The sequence below is a fragment of the Trachinotus anak genome, unplaced genomic scaffold, assembly GCF_046630095.1.
Source record: "Trachinotus anak isolate AG129_WGS33_773 ecotype Australia unplaced genomic scaffold, CSIRO_AGI_Tana_v1 ptg000001l, whole genome shotgun sequence".
Classification (NCBI taxonomy): domain Eukaryota; kingdom Metazoa; phylum Chordata; class Actinopteri; order Carangiformes; family Carangidae; genus Trachinotus; species Trachinotus anak.
The window spans coordinates 21997299-22018018 of record NW_027273852.1 but is presented as its reverse complement, the minus strand read 5'-3'; the positions used below and the strand labels follow the sequence as shown (position 1 = coordinate 22018018).

Genomic DNA, 20720 nt, shown 5'->3' with positions numbered 1-20720 from the left:
TTAAGAGTAAGAAATTACTGGTCATCCAGATTTTTATGTCCTTAAGACACACCTGAAGCTTGGCTACCTGGTTAGTCTCACCTGGCTTCATGGATAAGTACAGCTGGGTGTCATCTGCGTAACAATGGAAATTCATCTGGTGCCTCCTAATAATGTTTCCTAGAGGAAGCATATATAGACTGAAGAGTATTGGTCCTAGCACAGAACCTTGTGGAACTCCATGACTGACTTCTGTGATGATAGAGGAGTCATTGTTAACATGAACAAACTGGAGTCTATCTGACAAATATGACTTAAACCAGCTTAGTGCGGTTCCTTTGATGCCGACCATATGTTCTAGTCTCTGTAATAAAATCTTATGATCGATGGTGTCAAATGCAGCACTAAGATCTAGTAGGACAAGTATAGAGACAAGTCCATTGTCTGAGGCTATGAGGAGATCATTGGTAACCTTAACCAGAGCTGTTTCTGTGCTGTGATGGACTCTAAAACCTGACTGAAAGTCTTCAAACAAACCATTCCTGTGCAAGTAATCACATAACTGGCTTGCAACGACCCTCTCAAGGATTTTGGAGATAAAGGGGAGGTTGGATATAGGTCTATAATTGGCTAAAACGTCAGGATCAAGAGTAGGCTTTTTAAGTAGAGGTTTAATTACTGCAACTTTAAAAACCTGCGGTACATAACCAGTTGATAAAGATAAGTTAATCAGACTTAATATAGAGGTGTCAAGTAAAGGAAAAACCTCTTTGAACAACCTTGTTGGAACGGGGTCAAGAAGACAAGTTGATGGTTTAGATGAAGAAACTGTTGAAGTGAGCTCAGAGAGATGTACAGGAGAGAAACAGTCAAAATATAAGCCAGTTACAGTTGACTCTGAGGCTGCTGAACTGGACAATACATCTGAACCAGCTGTGGGGAGGAGATGGTGAATTTTTTCTCTAACAGAGACAATTTTATTTGTAAAGAAGCTCATGAAGTCATTACAACTGAGGGCTAAAGGTATAGATGGATCAACAGAGCTGTGGCTGTCTGTCAGCCTGGCTACAGTGCTGAACAGAAACGTGGGATTGTTCTTGTTTTCTTCTATCAATGATGAATAATAGGATGTTCTGGCTTTATGGAGACTTTTTCATACGCCAATAGGCTGTCTTTCCAAGCCTTTAGAGATTCTTCCAGGTTAGTAGAACGCCACCTTCTTTCTAGTTTCCTTGAATTTTGCTTTAAAGCTTGTGTTTCTGAGTTGTACCATGGAGCTAGCCTTCTCTGACTCACTACCTTCTTCCTCAGAGGGGCCACAGTATCTAGAGTTGCACGCATGCAGATGATTTGAGATGCTTTGTCTAGTGTGTTTACTGTGTGTGTGCATGTTCAAATGTAAGAAAATCATAAATCTGCCTGTCTATCTATCTGCCTGTCTAGCTGTCTGTCTGTCTGTCTATCTATCTGTCGATCTAGTGTGTGCATTCTTGTGTGTAATGACAGGCTCCAGTCGGTAGGTGGCGGTATTAGTTTGCTAATCTGGACGATAACCCGTCATGAACTCACTTGACTCAAGTTCCAGTTTTTATTCACTACGGCAACTAGATCTTTGTAATATATATATATATATATATATATATATATATATATATATATATATATATATATATATATATATATATATATATATATATAACTGATTTATTTATTTATATTAATACATTCATTGAAATATTTATGTATAATAAAATATTCTAAATGACTGTCTTATTGAAGGTGACTGAGAGGCTCTGGTTTAGTATTTGTCCAGATCATGTTTTACACGGTGAAATGAATCTGAGCTTTAAGATGCGACCTGGCCCCTCTCCTTGGGGTCCGGACTGAGCCCAGGATCCACACTCTGCCTGCGTTTCTCAGACGTGATGTTTAACTGTGATGATCAAATATTGTTTCACACTGTGGGCTTTAAGTCAAATAAGCCTTAGGGCCGAAAAAAGAAAAAAAATTCTCCTCTCAGGAGCAGGCGCGTTACCATAATAAAACCTTGTTCCATCAGTGGAGTCGTGGCTGTGGAGACGCTGTAGTCTAATAATCCAATGATCCAATGCGTCCAGTTGGTGGAAATCCCCACGTGGTTTCGACTCCTGTATAAAAACTTTGGGTGAGCGGGGCCCCTGCTGTCGTGATTGCACAGGGAGGAGAGGGTCTCAGTCAGCGAGCAGCATCTTGCAGGACGCACGGAGCTGGCCATCCACAGGGACCACGGTAACCGGGCGAACACACGGGACTTACCCAGCGCTGTTACTCTCCCCGGGACCGCAGCTGTAGAGGTGGAGGGGGGGTCTGTGAATGTATGAATGGGGAGAAAAAAAGGAGACTGAACAGCGACACGTTTTATTTCGACTTCTTGGTGAGACAGTGTGGCTGATACGTCCTCGTTTGTTTTGGTCGATTACACGTCTGAACCAAGCGTGGAGCGACAGAGGCGCGTCAGCGATCCAAACTGAGTGCGCCTCGCAATCAGGGACATGAACTTTAGATTTGTACAGAGAAAAGACGCATCGCTGGATAACTGAGTGCATAATGACAAGAGATAATTAGCCTCACAGTTTCACTCTTGTATGACTGGGAATACAAAGCTTTTATTGGCCTGGATATCTGGAGGCGTTTGACTTTTGGAGCACAAGTGGATGTCCTCCCGGAACTTTCAGATGTTTTAAAGTCAAAGTAGCTTTAACCTCAGTGTGTGTGTTTATTGCTTTCATCCCTGTCTTGAGTAGCATTTGGGCTGTAACCTTAACTTTAGGAAAAATGAGCTTATACAGTCTGGCACTGTGCTGTTTAGTGGCGTGCTTCCTCTCCGTGCGCTGCAGCTCGGTGACCGGGACGGAGACTCACCAGAGCCCGCCCCAGGAGTCGTGCGCGTCCTGCGGCCTCAGGGCGCCGGATCAGACGGAGCGGGTGAACATAGACTTTGTGGAGGCGGTGAAGAGGCACATACTGAACCGGCTGCAGATGAGAGACAGACCCAACATCACCCATCCCATCCCGAAGGCGGCGATGGTGACGGCGCTGAGGAGGCTGCACGCCGGCAAAGTGCGAGAGGACGGCCGGGTGGAGATCCCCAGCTTCGACGGGCAGGCCGCCTACAGCAACGAGGTTCTAGCGGAGACCTCCGAGATTATCAGCTTCGCCGAATCAGGTAGTGATCAATTATTCATTGCACACATCAAAATCGACCCCTGGATGAACCCATTCACCTTTTGACTTTATGCAAGAGGCAGTGCAGGTCCCAGCATCAATCTCATGCATCTACACCATTCTCTTGTTTATTTTTAGACTTATCCTGCCACTGCCACTAAAGAGCAAAGACACAATAGATGATAATGGATAATTGAAAATTGTATCCGGTGTAATCATCATTTTCATCATCTTATTATATCACAGTTCGCTCCTGCCTGCAGCCAGTAGTTGGTGTCGAAACCTCCTGAGAATCAAAAAGAAATGAAACTAAAGAAAGAGTCCTTAAATTACCCCCATGTGTTGTCTAGGGGATAAAAAGAAACCTCTGAATCCAATTTCATCACTAAAGCTGTGCTCACACTCAATACTCCAATATATAAAGCAGCTCTTTTAAATACGGACAAAGTCCCTCAATTGGCCATTTATCCCTTCCTCTAAGAATGTGTATCTAACTAATTCTCAGAAGTCCAAAGAGAACACCCTTTCCTCTCCTTTCCCCCCCACACACCCCCTCCTCACACAAACACAGGCTTACACACACACACACACTCACACACATGCCTAAAATCATCTGCACTTGACAGAATCCAATAATTGTCAGTTGGAGCTGTGAGATACCACGTCTCTGACACAAACTGTTAGTTTAACAAAAAGGAAACATACAATTAAAGAAACCAAAATAGGATGTCTTAGGCACACACACACACACACACACACACACACACACACACACACACACACACACACACATCATTCTGTCTTTTCCCATTGGCCCTGCTGGTACAATTAGCCTGAATGGACTGCTGGGTCCTGCCTTCCAATGGGAATGATCTGAGCACCCTCATGAAAAGGGAACAAAAGCCAGGCAATTATTATAAGAGCACTATGTGTTCCCGCTGAACACAACATGTCAACGTTAAGAAGGAGACGAGAAAAAAAACAAAAAAAACACAGAGAAAACAAAAGATATAGCTCAGAATAATGCATGAGACATTTGAGTCTGTGCAGGGTTGGGGGAGTGTGGGTGGAGGGGGGCATGGCATTGGCGATGGCAGAGGGGAAGGGGGGAGGTGATATTGTGTGTGCCCATATTGCAGTGCTGTAAAGAATGCTTTTGACGCTCTAAAGGTTCGCTGGGCTCCTTTGCTTCTTCTTCTTCTTCTTCTTCTACTTCTGTTTTTTTTTCTACTTCCATTCTTCCTCACACCTTTGAGCATTTGTGTGGCATTGTACTGTGGAGCTGGCTCGGGTCCCTGCTCCCTAGACCCCGTCTGCCTCCTGGCCAGCTGGCTCACGCCCCCCAGATCAGATGCTGCCAGCCAGGGCATGGCTCAGAGGCAAGGTCTCTAGAAAGCTCTGAAGCCAGGGGAGCTTGTCCCCCCCAAGCATAGGGGAGCCTGAATTGTTGTTGTCAGTTTAGGACAAGGCTAGGTTTGGGGGTGAGGTTGGCATATATTTAGCCAACAGTGGGCCAACAAATGGATGTGGATAGGCATTTAGGTGATTTGTGAATGTGTGGAACAGGGAGGTCAGGATATGTCCCCGGCCTCCCCCTCAGCACAGGGTTAACCGCGGCTCCTTATCTCCGGTTGCGGTAGCACAGAGGTACGAGGTCTGCCAAGTGGCCCCAGGCAGGTGAGGGAGACGGTGCCAATCTCCCTTCTCCCCTGACATGGTCCCATGGGTACTCGCTGAGGGATTTGGTGTCCCGTATCCACGGGAGCGGAGCGGGGAAAGCAGGCACGGATGGAGGGTGGGAGAAAAAGAAAGCGAGGGGTGGATGGAGAAGTTTAGATCGGCACTTTCTTGATCGCTCAATATGGCCATTTGGACCCGGTGAACTTGTGGCGAGCAGTCCAAGACATGGAATTAAGACTTCATTATGGGAGGTCATTAACTCCGGCCCGGTTCCTCCTGAGGATCAGTTGGCAGGTTTACTTCAGGACACGACTCTTTCATGAGGATCTGTCAGTCATGGCGCTCCTGGACCTGGTCCAGACAGATTCCACATTCACTCAGAAGTGTGTGTTTCAATCTGAGCCCGGCGGCCTCTGCGTAGCTTATGATTCTGTGAATGATTTAGTGTCCCTGTAGCAAAGCTTATCAACAACAGCCCCAGTGCTGTAGTGGTTTTAACCTCTGCCTGAAACGCCAGCATCTCTGCTCTACCCCTCCATCCTCTCCGCACCCTTCTTTAGGAGCTGAGACTCAGGGCCTGAGGGACGACTGTTACATGTGCACATGCCTGTGCTCATGTCAGAGCCACAAATGCTCCGCACCGAGCCCTTGTCCTTCCACGCAGTGTGGTCTCTGTCGACAGCGGCTTTGAGTAATGAGCTCTGGAGCTGCCTGCCTGCTTCCATGGCCTCTTCCCTGACTCGGTGGCGCAGGTGGAGACACGCTGAAGCAGCTCTTTATCCTCCCAAGCCCACCCAGGTGTCTTGCCTGCTGATACTCACCAGCAACCTTTTCCACTGCAGGGTCAGGCGAGGCGTGTCGGGGCCAGCTAACACTGGATGAAGAGAACAATTTGTTCCTTTAAAGGGACTCAGTTGACATAAGTTGTTGATGTACGGTGTCACTGACGAAGACGCATGATCGCAGCATAAAAAAACATACAGTAGAGGTGATGCTGAAACCACGTCAGTGCTCTGCTCAGAGAATCATTCATACACCTCATATCAGCTGATATGCATAGCAGTAGCTTTTGCTGTCAGTCATACACCATGATCTTCATGAGCAGATGGAGGTGTCATTAAACTGCAGATGTTAGGAAAGAAGAAAACAGAAAACTGGACATTTTCACACTCTGTGACAACTGGCAAACTCTCCTGATGAGGAACATATGATATGACTGAAAGCTCCAGAGCAGCAACTAAAGCGACCATGAGGTGAGGTCAGTTTTGTCAGCTGTAAATCTTAAATCCTAAAACTTGCATTTACCTCAGTGGCTTCAATGCTTTCATAAAGTTTTTTTTTATAGTTTGTTAAATGCTTACTGCTTCATGTGTCGTCCCCTTCATTACTCTGCGGTTCATAAAAATCTCAAGTGTGGCTGAAATGATTAGTCAATGAATCAATCAATTAGTTCAATCGAGCAGTCACTTGTTTATAATTTTTCAAGGAAATCTGCCAGACATTTTCAGACATCTCTTAGTTCCAGCTTGTCAGTTGTGAGGATCGGTTGTTTCTTTGTCTTATGTGAGAATAAGTTGAAAATCTTTGGTTTTCAGATGTTGATCAGACAGAACCAGCTGTATGATCACATCATCCTGGGCATTTATCACTGTTTTCCAAGATTTAATAGACTAATGAAATGAAATGAAAAGTTAGCTGCAGCAACTGGCTCTTTTAAATGCATTTGATTTGAATATCTTGTAGGAGAATACAGATAAACAACCACACAAAACAAACAGCTGTTACTCTTAGATTTGTGGCCACTTTTATTCTCTGACTTCTGCCTGTGTGTTTATCACACTGTCACCGTGAGCTCGCTGCTGTGCGATGCCCCTTTTTCTGAGCTCGGAGCTGTTGAGGCAAGTAAGAACACACTGCGCTGACTGAGGTGAGGTTAGTTACTTGTAGCCCTGAGGGGCCTTTACAACAGTCTCAGGTAAGAGCGGCAGTGTTTTCATGTCACTCACTTCAGATGGATTTCAGCGTGTACACACTGTGCACTTGATACTTCACCCACAGGCTTTGGTACATACGAGGGCTGATATTTGATGTATTGCTTTACCGCGGGCTTGGGTGTGTGTGTCTGTGCATTGATGCATAGATGGATGCAAATGTGTGTGTGTGTGTGTGTGTGTGTATGAAGAGCTGGAGCTCCCAGCTGACATGCTACTGAGCGGAGAGCTGGTCTGAACAGGTCCCTGTGTGAACGTAAAAGCCATGGTTTACAGGAGGAAGAGGCGTGAGGCCCTTAAAGAGGGGGGGCCCGTCTTTGGTGGCCACCTGTTGACACTGACACACACTAATCAGTCGGCAAACAAAGTAATTTGGCTGCTTTCAAAGGAGCTGCTCTGCTTGAGCACATTGTACCAAACCTCCAGAAATAGAAACCTTTCAAGTTACCTCGGGGTAATTTGGAAGACATCATTAGGCTTAGTAAAAAAAAAAAAAAAAATAGTGCTAGGGAGAGCCCACTGCCACCTTTCGACACCCGGGATCTCTTCATTGTGGTGCTGTGGAAAGTGGCCTGTGTCATGTAAATGGCTTTTATTTTTGCCTCATCATGCTTTTTGCTACAAAGCCACGTGTTTCAATGCCGGGCTGCAGTGCGGCTGTCTCCCAGTGCCTCACCGGGGGCTTTGTGCTGTCACTCTCAGGGTGCTTACACTGGAAGGAGGGGGGTGTGGTGGGGGGAAGGGATAGGGTGGGGGTGGGGTTCAGGTTGGGCACCAGTGGCGAACTCCGTGAACCCCCCGGGAGTCTTGGCCGTGTCCGCCGCCCTCCCCACCTTTTCCACTTGCATCCTTCCTACTTTGCTTCTTTGTCTTCCTCCTTCTCTCTGTTCTCCTCCTTCTCTCTCTCTCTCTCTCTCCCTTTTTTTTTTTTTTTTGGCCCTGTCACTTACAAAGCTGGATCTTAGGCCAACTGGGCCTGATCCCAGAACTGGCCTGTCACAGCTGGCCTATCAGGAGCTCCCACAGAGGTCACCTGACACAGTGATTGAGGGAGAACAGAGAAAACAAGGGGAAAACAGATCTTTAAAGACAAAGCTGTGCCCTTCTTGGAAGGGGGGGTGGGGGCCACTTTCTGCTCTCTATGCGAGTATATGCTGTGGGTATGTGTGTTTGTGTGTTTACATGTTAGAAAAAGGCAAACAGTCTATAGCCCTCTCTCTTGAAATATCAGAAATGTGTTTCATCTTAACACAACGTCCACTTACTGGAGATTTTTCAGCACTTTGGGTCATATCTCATGGTCTTCAGCAGCTGATGTCATGGATGAGGGTGATATTGTCACAGCACCTGTGATAATCTCTTATGTCTCTGATCTGTGGCATCTGATCTGATGTCATGTTTCTGAGATTTCATTCTTTTGCCGTAAGATAACATATGAACCATCATCATGACAACTAAGATAAAAGCTTTTTTTCAGTGTTACACTGAGTTGTATAAATGGCAGTTTGAGAATAAACTATTTCTGCTTTTCTGTCTCCAACAGATGGGCACATGTCCTCCAAGTCTGGCCTGTACTTCCTCATCTCCAACGAGGGCAACCAGAACCTGTATGTGTCCCAGGCCAACCTGTGGCTCTACTTCCGTGTGCTGCCACCCAGTCCCGAGAAGGGCCTCCGGAGAAAGGTGACCATCAAAATCCACTACCAGGAGGCTGGAGCTTTGAGCAGTGCAGAGGGAGGCCCAGGAGGTGGAGGTGGAGGGGGAACAGGCCGCTGGGCCGTGGTGGAGAAGCGGGTGGATCTGAAACGCAGCGGCTGGCATACCTTCCCCCTCTCGGAGGCGGTGCGGGCTGTGTTTGGGAAAGGCAGCCGGAGGCAGGACCTGGAGGTCCACTGTGAGGGCTGCGAGACGGCCGGTGTGGCTGCGGTGCTGGTGGACCCGGGCGATCCATCCCACCGGCCCTTTCTGGTGGTGCGGGCGCGGCAGGTGGATGGGAAGCACCGCATCCGTAAGCGGGGGCTGGAGTGTGATGGCACCAGCGGGGGCTTATGCTGTCGGCAGCAGTTTTACATAGACTTCCGCCTTATTGGCTGGAACGACTGGATCATTGCACCAGCTGGTTATTATGGTAACTACTGCGAGGGCAGCTGCCCGGCATACATGGCAGGTGTGCCGGGGTCGGCGTCATCCTTCCACACCGCAGTGGTTAACCAGTACCGCATGAGAGGGATGAGCCCGGGCTCGGTCAACTCCTGCTGCATCCCCACCAAGCTCAGTACTATGTCCATGCTCTACTTTGACGATGAGTACAACATCGTCAAGAGGGACGTGCCCAACATGATCGTGGAGGAGTGCGGCTGTGCTTGAGTCCGCGCCGACTCGCTTCATTATCTGAACTCGGAACAGTCAGAAAGGCCTTTTGTACAAACAGGACGTTATTGTACGGTACACATATACAATATATCTATACCTACTGTATGTGCAGGCAGCACAGACACAGGTTAAATCTAGCAAACGCAAGTATCAGTACTGTGTCCATGTGTGCATGCGTGTTTGCACGTGCTTGTGCGAGTGTGTGTATTTATCAGACTGAGTGACACGCTCGTGTCCAGTCAGCTGTGGGACGAGAAGGGAACGATTAACACCAAATGATATTTTGCTCTAGTTTTGCCATTTCTAGTCAAAAAATAATGGCCCATCATCTCCTCTTGAATGAAGATAAAAAGCGCTTAAAGGAAAGTGACAGGATCAGCCAGCGACGTCGATTGGCTTCACCCCCCACCCCCTGACACACACACACTCCCCAACCCTGCTCCTCCAACCCTCTTAAGTACTTTAAGCACATGACAGACTTTTGTTTTTATAAAGCACTGACAATTCATCAGCTTATACAATTCAGAACACCAGCACTTCGCTACTATGCCGACAGACACAGTCTGACTGTCCTCCCTGGTGGAATTAGACCAGCAGCGCTTAATGCCTTGCAGGATTAAACACTTGGTAGCAGCACAGTTGCAAAAGAAAAGTTCTCTGCGGAACTGCCGTCGCCGCCGCTGCTACTGCTGCCACTGTCGTCATTCTTGCTGTTGACTACGGCCCTCAAGCCCGACTTCTTGCCTGTCGAGAGTGCTGCAGGCCCTGCTACCATGACAACCAGGTGAAGATAGCTCTCACAAGTGCACTTCACTTGTGCGCTGGGAGTGACAGAGAGAGAACTGCTTCATCCCGGGCCCTAAGGCTCAGCGGAAGCAGGGGCCCTACGGACACGGAGACTCTTAGTTTCAGCCTGGTGCGTCGCCACAGTGCAGTGCAGCACTTGCAGAAACTGAAATGCACACCCTGAATAGCACTTGTATAAAGAAATGCCTTCCGAGGGGTACTGAGTGTCCTGTCCTATTGCTAAATAAGTGCCACATGAGCTATGCAATGTATAGTAATCTATACCCATACTCAACATTGTCTATTAGACTGAATCCTCTTTCCATCTCTCTTTCTCTCTCCTCCTCTCTCTCTCTTCAGTCCTCAACTCTTTATCAATACTTGAAATGTGATCTTTCGCTTCCTTTCCAAAGCGAATGATTGTTGTGACGTTTGCACTGAAAAGTTGCAGGATTAGTGAAACAAAGAACTGCCATTGAAATGTTATTTTTATAGAAGTAAATTGAATTTTTTGTTTCAAATGTATTTTAATTAATGGAACCAAAGAGGCCAAGATTTGAGCTGTTGTACTAAGATGGCAAAGGCTGTTGAGTTACTGTGTACAATGCTGTTTTTTTTGATGATTTGCGAAAGGCCTACCACTGTATCAGGGTACGATATATGATTTTCATTTCTTAGCTCTATTTTCATTCTCTGTTTTGTACAATAAGCAACACTTTTCATTTTTCATCTTTAATTCTATTTTTGTTTTCTATTTAATAAGAAAGTTATTTTTAGTTCCTGTATAAGAATCATTTAGTCAAATAAATTTCATCTGTACAGTTTATGTAAAATAAAATGTTTTCTTAAGTATTTTGCAACTTTAAATTCTTTTTTAAGTGTCCTGTTGTTGAGACTATAGTTGTGTCCCAGTTCAGGGGTCGCATCCTTCAGAGGAAGTGATATGCTAAGGCGTGGTCGTCAAAGACCGCAAAGCTCGAACCAAAATGAGACGATGTGGTCTATGGAGGGTCTTCCCCCATTGCCGTTGGGTTGCAAAGCACAGCTTCTGTCACCAAGCAACCTTGACAATGTGTACCTTTTTCACAACAACTTGAGGCCACTTGGTTTTCACATTTTTACTGTTAGCTGAACTGAGCTGAAACCCAGTACTTACATTTAAAACTGTAATCCTCAGGTTCTCTGTCTGCGTTTTTTGCTGCTATATTACTCTCATTACCAGATCGCAATGGCCCTTGGGATAGGTTTGGCCTATGGACGGATCCACCGCATTGGTGGCCCCTGGAAAAGAAGTACTCATTCTCAGCTGCAGGAAACAGGACGGTCTAGTTGCGCCACTGTGATACAGTCAGTCTTTGTATCCAGCCTCTGAAGGATGTGGCCCCTGAATTGAGACGCAGCTGTCTGCCATCTATGTCAAAAAAAGAAGTACACTGTGAATAAATACAGTGTGCTACTGATTTATAATTAGTAATAGATCAAAAAGCAGATGACTTGAAGCAGAGGGCCAAGGGTCGGACTTGAACCCAGACCACTGGGGGTAAATATAAGCCTTTCAGACCTGTGCTCTTCCAGGTGAGCCATCACATTAAATTGTTACTTTTCTGTATGAAAGGTAACCATAGATATATTTTCTCACAGCACACTGAGCTTGTCAGTCTACTGCTCATGGATAAACTTCTCAATTCCACTTGGAGGCTATAACCAGTTTGGTTTTACTTGACATTACATTATTCACAGCACAGGATGCGGGACAACTTGCAGCATTTTATCTTAAAATACGGGACGAGCCTGTATTATACGGGAGGGGTGGCAGTACTGACACAGCTAATGTGTGTGTTTCTCCTGATGAGAAGCTGCTTTGACCTGATACATCCCTCAACAAAAAAAGGTGGGGCTGAAATAGCTGAGTGCTGCAAGAAAAGCACACGTACACTTGAGTCTCTGTCTACACTGGTTGCGACATTAAACTCCGGTCTCCTGTCGTCTGTCAGACCGGGTGTCTCTCATAAGCTGGAGCTGTAGAGCAGTAATTACAACTATGATTAACAGCTTCACTGGCATCTATAGTGGCTGCCAGCACAAAGTCCTTCACATACCTGCCTGATTCCTTTTTGGCTGCAGTGTCTGTTGATGTATGTTTGCATGTGCATGCAGATAACTGTGTATTAGTTTGTACCTTCGTCTGTGCATCAGGAAGCTGATAACGTTCCTGAGGCAGTTTTTCAGCTGCACAGTCTGTTACATCAGAGCGGTTTTCCCCCTGCAACACCTCAGTTGCCATAATGTCAGCACATCAACACTTTGTGCACAAGGCTTGCCTGACTGACTGTCTGTGCCAACACCTACCAACGGCTAGATCTCATGCAGTGTTTCTGCAAGACTCATGTGTGTTCCAAATGCATCACGCGTCCCTGTAAAATATCTGCTAGATAATTGCTTTAAATGTATCTAATAGGATCTGCCAAGGAGCGCAATGAGATTTGTTTGCCTGCAGGGCAAATAGCACGTTAGGGAGGGATCAGTATAAATAACTCTCTTACCTGTTGCTGGATGGATGAGTCAGCAGCAGCAGCAGAGGGAAAAAAAGGAGAGAACAAATCAATATTACGGTGCGTGTGACTGACAAGCAGGCGAACGAGAAGAGAAATGCTCTGTCACAAATGATCTGAGGCAACTGAGGCTGTTTTTAATCTCTTGTACCTCTCCAGACAAACGACGGTCTGTGCTGACAGCGGGGAGAGAGATGTGTAGTTGTCTTGTCATGCTTCCCAATGCATGCCAGAATCTCCACAGCTGGAATGTTAATGGCGCAGAGCGAGAGCTGTAGGCCATTAAGCTCACTGCTGCTCAGCCAGGGCCACACACCCACTCACTCACTCATACAAAATCACATCATAGGTGTGTTTGTTTACTTGTGCATCCACACGCTTTGTGTCAATAATCAATAACCTGTTGCTCAGCATGCTGTCATGCAAGACTTGTATATATAACCGCACATGCTCTTTCCCCAAAAGTCACGCTCACACACATGCACTATAAACAAGACGCTAAACACAAATATGCACGCACGCATGCCCGCGCAACCTCTGCAACCCCTCGTTATCAGCTTAAACAAATATTGTCCCTCTGCTCTTCCACATCTAGTGCAGCCACAGGTTAAGGTCGTGACAGCTGCCAAGTTGATGGGGTCAACTGGTTTATCGCCGCAATAGCATTCATTCTTCCAGATCAGCCTGTGGACTCTCTCTATAATGAATTTATGACTATTCATCACCCGGGGCCAGGCATTCCTCTGCTCCACACAGCCTGTGTTTGGGCTCTGCGGCCTAGGGGTGTTGTTAATGAATTTTCTGATCGCTCCCCTAGTGGTGTTCTGCAGATACATTTTTCTGTTTGTCAATAGTATCTGACTCCCTCCTAATGTGTTAGAAAAGGGTTTGAATTCATTAACAAGCACAGAAAAACAACCCACTAATTATCATCCAGTGAAATGTTTCATGTGCTTGAGGAACTCTTTTTTTCATCCATAACTATATATAACTCGACTTTTATGTACCTTAGACCATATTTAATTCACTGTGTACAAACGGTTCTTTGTGTTAAATAGGCACAGTTTACCAAAAAATAATTCCAGAAACAGCTTGTTTATTTTGTCTTGTATGTTAAAACGGTTACATCTGTTGTGTTATGGGTCAAAACTGACCACATATAATTTCCTATGAAAAAAAGTATATCTTCATATATGTTCCATGTTCTATGCATAGCCTCTGCTTGCATCATAAACTGTTCAGATTTTTATGCCATATTTTCCAAGCTTACTGGGAATATGCTGTCTAAATGGACCAGCTGTGGTCTACCATGACCTCTGGTCCTGGATTGTAGGTTAGTGGCAACCACGCCACCCATTTGTCCCAAACATGTCCTATGGGTGCAAGTTTTATGATTACCCAGTTTGGTTATTTTATTTATTTTTATTTTTTCTACCCAAAAATGGCAAAAAATTACTGCGTTGTTGAATCAATGCTCCCAAAAAGTAGGTTAAAAAAACAAACCCGAATTCTGGGTAACCACTATCACTGGGATTTATATACTTATATACTTATTTTATTGCAGTCAACATCTGCGGTTAATGTTAAGATTCAGTCAAAATTGTTATGAAATGTTGAAACAATGAAACAGGCACATAACATCCTAGTCATTCTTTTATTGCTAACTCAATGTAGCAGTGTATTGCTTAATGTATCATTCCTGTTTCTCATACCAGTCTATCTTTTAGTAGCATAAACTGCATAAAAATCAGGGACTGCGAAGAATGTGAGCCTTGATTTCGCGGTGCCTCTTCAACCCATTGTGCTGGGTCATTATATTTAACCCAATGTTAGGTCAAACCGACCCAACCCATAACCCAGCAGCCTGAACCCAGCAGTTGGGTTATTAAAATAACACAATATGTTTTAGTGTACCCTGCCTTTCATAGGGGATTGAAGACCATGTTACTTTGTTCATCTTTCTCTGAGTTTCTGAATAATCAGCATCCTCCTCCTCATCAGAGCTGTCTCCACTGTAGCTGGATTGTGGCTGGATTACTACTGGGTCAAATCAGACCCATAAAACCACTGATGTAACTTTTTTAAAGAGGGATTTAAAAAAGTTACATCAGTGTCTTTATGGCTCAGAATGTGGTTTACTGTATTTCATTGCTGAGGATGTAATGAAGCCTTGTTTTGATTAGAGAAAATTAAAGGTATGTTTCATATCTAAACTTGGTTCAAAAATGACCCCAACACAAGAGGAGGGTTAAAGTTGTTTTTTTTATACTCATCCCGTACACAGGACTGACGGCTGTTCACTGAGCTGACACAACATGATTTCTATAAGCAGTGATTAGAGTCTGAACCTTTGTTTTAGCTTCTAGAGATCATGTAAAGGCACTCTTATTCTGAGGATTTATGGCGTGGGCCCCCTAAGACAGGAGGCTTATTCCACCCCTGTTTACTTCTTCCTACAAGCCGAAGTGACATTTTGACCTTTGGAGCAACACGGACTGCGCTCTCTGAGAGCTCTCTCTCTCAGGCGGATTAATGGCGGAGAAAAAAAAGGGCTTTAAAACTTGAAAGCATATTTTTGAGCACTAATGAGCAGAAAACTTCATTAATCCAAACATTCTTTATAGCTACAATCTGTATCGCTGCCTCGATGTTTTCTACTATTTCTTGCTCTGTCAAACAGAAAGAGCTGGAGTTCACCTCCTGCAGCTCTGCAGTTTCCCTCATCAGTTTACCTCATCACAGCGAACCAATGCCTTTGTTACTGACTTCTCAACATTCAGATTCAGTCAAAGGAACATGGGAAGTTGATAGATTCAAGCTGAATGACACTGACTTTTGGTTTCTAACAGCATCAGCGCTGCCTCTCAGGCTCGTTACCAGATCAGTGATTATATTTTCTGAATGCTTCAGTGAAGGAGGCGACGGGGTCAAAGTGGCACAGCGCGTGTTACATGTGTGTATTTTTGTGAGTTCACAATGTCATAATGTCAGGGTTGTTCCTCCCCAGTTTAGAAAAACAACTGAAGCCTTGTCACCAAAATCAGCCACCCCCTCTACCCTCCCCCCCTTCCCAAAACGATATCTCCCCGTCAGCCTGTAAACCTTCTCACCTCCTCACCTCCACCTTCCATCATCCTGACCTCCCGACTCCCAGAGTACAGAAGGCACACTCAGGGGCCACAAAGCCCTCGTTTGTGTTGTCTCTGGTGCCTAGTGTTAGCCTAAGAGTCCCCTCCACTCAGCTTTAATACTGAAGTAAAGCAACAGGGTCCTGGCTGTGTGAGAGCCAGACACAGGGAATGGACGGAGGCAGTGAAGGTGGTGGGGGGTTTGAGAGTGCAGATTCATCTCATCAGTGTATTTTCTTTGCCCTGAACTATAATGTAAAGGTTACTCTTTTTCTTGTACTCAAAAGTCAGTGTCGTCCTGCAAGGTTACAGAGATTGAAAAAAAAAAAAAGAAAAGTTGGAACTTCACGTTACCTGAAAATGTCAACCAGTCCTCCAAACTGAACAACCTCTAATTCAACACTAACAGGCATATCAGATCTTGGTTGTCATGGCTACTATAATAAATACGCAGACTGTACCTACCTTTGCCAACTTGGTTTATATAATACTGATCATGGCTTGGTTAGGTTTAGGAAGAGATGGTGATTTGGGTTAAAATAAGTACTTCCCCAACATTAGACAATCTTTGTTGTCATGGTTAAAATAATAACAACATGATTAACTTTGTAGAACGGTCATGGATAATAGAAACAACATAAACTGCTACTGTCACATGGGAATCGAACACTGCTCTCCTATGTCATATTCATCCATCCACCCCAACCTCCTCCTGACGTGGACTTTGTCGCTCTATAAACTACGTCACTGCACTTTTCCCTTTGCTCCTGTCATCATTACTACGACCACTAGATGCTTAGCAACAAAACCTAACTATGAGTCATGATAACCTGATGCACAGACACCCTATGGGGTCATTTTTTACAGAACAGTCTCAAAAATGTGGAGGTGGGTTCAGGGTTCATAGAAAGATGACTTCCCCATTCTTGGTCTTTACTACAAAATACTTGTGATTGTGTTTTTCCAGCCAATGAGCACAACACAGGATTTATTTGAACTGTTGACACAGTCTGAGACGTGGGCAGGGTTACAGAGGCTTGGAACAAGTTCTGATGTCTTCAGTTGGTTGTTTTGTCCAACCAACAGGACGACACAAAGAAAGTCAGTTTTAAAGGATATAAACAGAAACCTGTTTGTGAAAACTAGGATTAGGGGTTAACCAGGGTTAGGATTAGGATTTGGGTTTGGGGTTAAACAGTTAATCAGTTACCAGAATTGTTCACTGTAGATCAGTTAATGTACTATTATCATCTAACTATAATAAATGGTAACTAAAAGAAGCTCTTGTGATGGGATCACACCAACACCCATCAACATGTTGACTACATTATTACTACACTATTACATGAGTATTCTGTAGAGGCTGGACCACACCCATCTTTGAACTCAGCCTTCATTGTGATCTCAGCTACACATCTGTACAGTTTCATGGCTGTATTGTGCAGGTTGTGACACTATTGCTGTGGCAAAATCTGTCCACAGACACAAAAACATTTGCCAAAGTACAGTAGATTCTCTCGCTCTCACTCTCTCTCTCTCTCTCTCTCTCTCTCACACACACACACACACACACACACAGAAAGCAGTAATGCTCAAACACACACGCACACACACTCTCTCACACACACAAGGCACACACACTCTATGCACAAGGGCGATTATTTTCCCCTTGTGTCATGTTTGCTGCGAATAAGTATTAGTGTTTGTCTTTCCTTCTGAGTGTGTGACTAAGTTCATTCACACACTGCTGGCCCAGCCTATCAGTGAGCTGACTATCACACACACCACGTCACTTCAATGTGGACAGAAACTATGCTCCTCAGAGACAAAAGCCAGACTGTTTACATACTGGTTCTACCCAAGAGCACACAGGACATTATTCACCAGGATTCCTTTCCCTTTTAAAGCTGGTAAAAAAAAATCAGTCCAAAATACCATCAGGGAGCTAAATTTAGCTCATCAACAGGTCCAGGGGGGCAAACAATGGCAAAATGTCTAAAGGCATGAGTAAAGTAGAGAAGGGGAGGAGGACATGGGGAGATGGAGACATGCTCCAAACATGTTTGGAGCATTTTCTGTAAATGGTCAGTGAAGCTGATTTGTGAAGTGCAGAATAATCCTGTTCACGCTCAGGCGGCACCACAGCAACATGAAGATGCAGACTGCAGACAGCAGTGGGTCTTATTACCAGCCAGGACAGCAGGGCTGGTATTGTTGTCACCTTGTGAGTCTGTGTGTGTGAATGTGTGTGTGTCAGAGGGGAAATTCCAGCCAGTGGGGGGATATAAGGTGTGGCTGAGGATCATCTCTGACCACTTTAAAGCGGGGCCATCATCAGCGTTCCTGTATGACTCTCAGTCCCAGCTGCATTTCTCTCTGAGGGCTCATTATTCTGGCAGGTGCCCTATTGTACCGTCTTTGCAGGCCTTTTCATGAGCATACCAAAAACACAACACCAAAATATGCAGGGAGGAGGAGGGAGGGACGAGGAGGGAGGAGGGGGTGGTGGTGGTGGCCTGAGTCAAAGTGAAGAAGACTCAGTGGCATCAAAAGAAGAGAGGAACCTTTGTTGAGAGGGAACCAACTGAAGAAGAATGGGTCTGGATGTTTGGGGGTTAGAGCAGTGGGATGTGGTGATAGTGGCCACTACAAAGGAGAAGAATTCAGAGACAATGATGTGAAGGAGTTTCTGTGAATAAAAACATGTTGGGACAAACAGCAGTCGTCATGTGCCCCACTTGTCCTTAACTTGACTGTTTTTTGTTGTCTCTCTGGGTAATTACTGATAAATTTCACCCTGTGTTGTCAGTGGATTGTGGTTGAAGAAATGACAATGTTGTCAAGGCACTAACAACCCCTGCTGTGTGTGAGAGACTGTGTGTGTGTATCTTTGTATGACCTCATGGGAAAGTCCTTTTGGTCTGGAATAAATACAACAAAGGAGCTGTTGACAGATGTTTCTATAATAGAAAAACAAGTGATGCTCTTGTGTTTTAATCTGCCAATGTGTGAGTGTTTGTGAGTCTTAGTTAGATATTATATATACACAGTGTGAGTGGCAGACATTGGAACAGTTTGAAATATGCACAAGTGGATTATTAATATTTTATATTTTAATTAGGCACTAAGTAGGTGTTTTCAGGAAAACTGCATCCAGGACACTGTCAAGGAAAAAAAAGAGAACTGAGATTAAAATCTAGTTTGTAGTATTTTCAGCAACATCACAACAATTTGGGAAAAAGTTTATACTGTTTGAGCGTAAAGTTGTAATTTTGAGACAAGAGTTGTGATATTTGGAGGAAAAAGTCATGAAAAAGTTCCATTGTATAAATTAATTTTGAGAAATAAGTCCTAATATTTCAACAAATGCTTTGAGAATGAAGTTGTTGTTTTATGAAAAATAGTTGTATTTTAAGAAAAAATGTTTATAAAAATTTCATAATTTTATGTTTTTACATTTTAAGTTAAATGTTTGGGGAGTATGACAGGAAAAATATGTTATAACATTATAACATTTTTCTTTAAATATAACTATTTTGTTAAGTTTTTCAATAAGTCATTTCACTTTTTTTTCTTGCTATCACATTTTGCTTTTATTATAATTACTTTTACTTATAATTACTTTTATTTCTTCTTCTTCCGTTCTCATAATATTACACATTTTTTATCAGTGGCTATAATATTCCTCATTCAGCACAGAAATGTTTTCTGTTTTATTACTGGGGTTACAACACCAGTCTACAGGGAATGAAACTAAGCCCTCAGAAGTTCATGTGTGAGAGAGTGCGTGCACACCACCTCCGTACGTAAGGCTGAAGGACCTCAGATGTAAACAGCCTCCCTAACAGCATGAAGGAAAACAATGGTCCACTCCTCCAAACACATGCCTGGTGGAGGAAACAAAGATGAAAACAGCAAATCGTGGTATCTCCGAATGATGAACAGTGACAGAGGAACGTTTACTTTCGCTCGGTATCAGATTGGACAAGTTCACATAGCTTCGTAGCACACGAGAGGGAGAGCTTGATATATTGACATTCCTGTTGATTTACCGGCCTCCTGAGTGAGGCATTGCAGAGGGCACAGAGTGAAAGCATGAGGGGTAAATGGATGGCCTGGGGTGTGGGGTCCTCTCTGGGTGTGGACACATGGCTTTGCTTGTGGATATCTCTTAGATCAGAATTAATTTTGCGGCGCCTTGGCCCAGGATCAGGGTGAGTGAGTGTGCCACACACAGTCTTTGATTGTCTCTGATGGCTCAGATGATGCAGAGGGGGAGATACCATCTGAAGTTACCCACCCTGTAAAGTCTTTTTTCTCCCTACGCTTCTGTTTTTTTTAAAGCTCAGATTACAGTGGTGGAATAAGATCCCTGCCCGCGCAGTACACACAACAAAGGCATCTGTTGTACTAGGCAGTCATTGTGTGCAATTTAATGTCTCCTAAATACTTTTATTGTTGACTTTTTCAGGTACATTCTGAACATTCCTTGTGGTTGTGCCAGGAAGCTGCACAGGTTACTGTTAAAGAAGAAAAAGATCATTGGTCTTGAAGATATAACAAGATGAGACAAGGATAGAAAAAGAAACTAACCCTGCACCTCAGCCTGCAACAATCCTCCCCATACAAATCTACGACCTATTTCAGCATCGAGCAAAGCTATGTGTGAAATCACTTAACAAACTGACACCCTCTATGCTCGAACAAGAGCAGACATGGCCTTTAATTACACACAAACCTGGCCAACTTCATAATGGGAGATTATGAGTCAAGGTATTTTCTTCTTCCAGAACAGACATAATAACGATGAACCAAGGCCCGGTGCCCAAAATAGGTACCACCTCCAGGGTGTGTTGTGTGTGTGTGTGTGTGTTGTTTTTTTTTTTTTTTCTACACGGCCACCACAACAGCCATTTGTAGGCCTGCAGACTGAGGTAATGCCCTGAGAGAGATTCCTGATGCCTTACCTCATGCCTGTCTGACTGAAAACGCCTCAGTTATCTCAGCCACTTCCTTCTCTTGACCAC

The 20720-nt window shown here is 44.5% G+C and overlaps 1 protein-coding gene across 1 annotated transcript; it reads left to right on the top strand.

Annotated features, from left to right (window-relative positions):
- The first annotated feature begins 1820 nt into the window (after positions 1-1820).
- inhbb (inhibin subunit beta B) lies at positions 1821-10865 on the top strand. Its single transcript, XM_071484465.1, has 2 exons — positions 1821-3184; positions 8398-10865. Exons 1-2 carry the CDS (start codon positions 2794-2796, stop codon positions 9219-9221), a joined length of 1215 nt encoding a protein of 404 aa, XP_071340566.1. The 5' UTR covers positions 1821-2793; the 3' UTR covers positions 9222-10865.
- The last annotated feature ends 9855 nt before the right edge of the window (positions 10866-20720 follow it).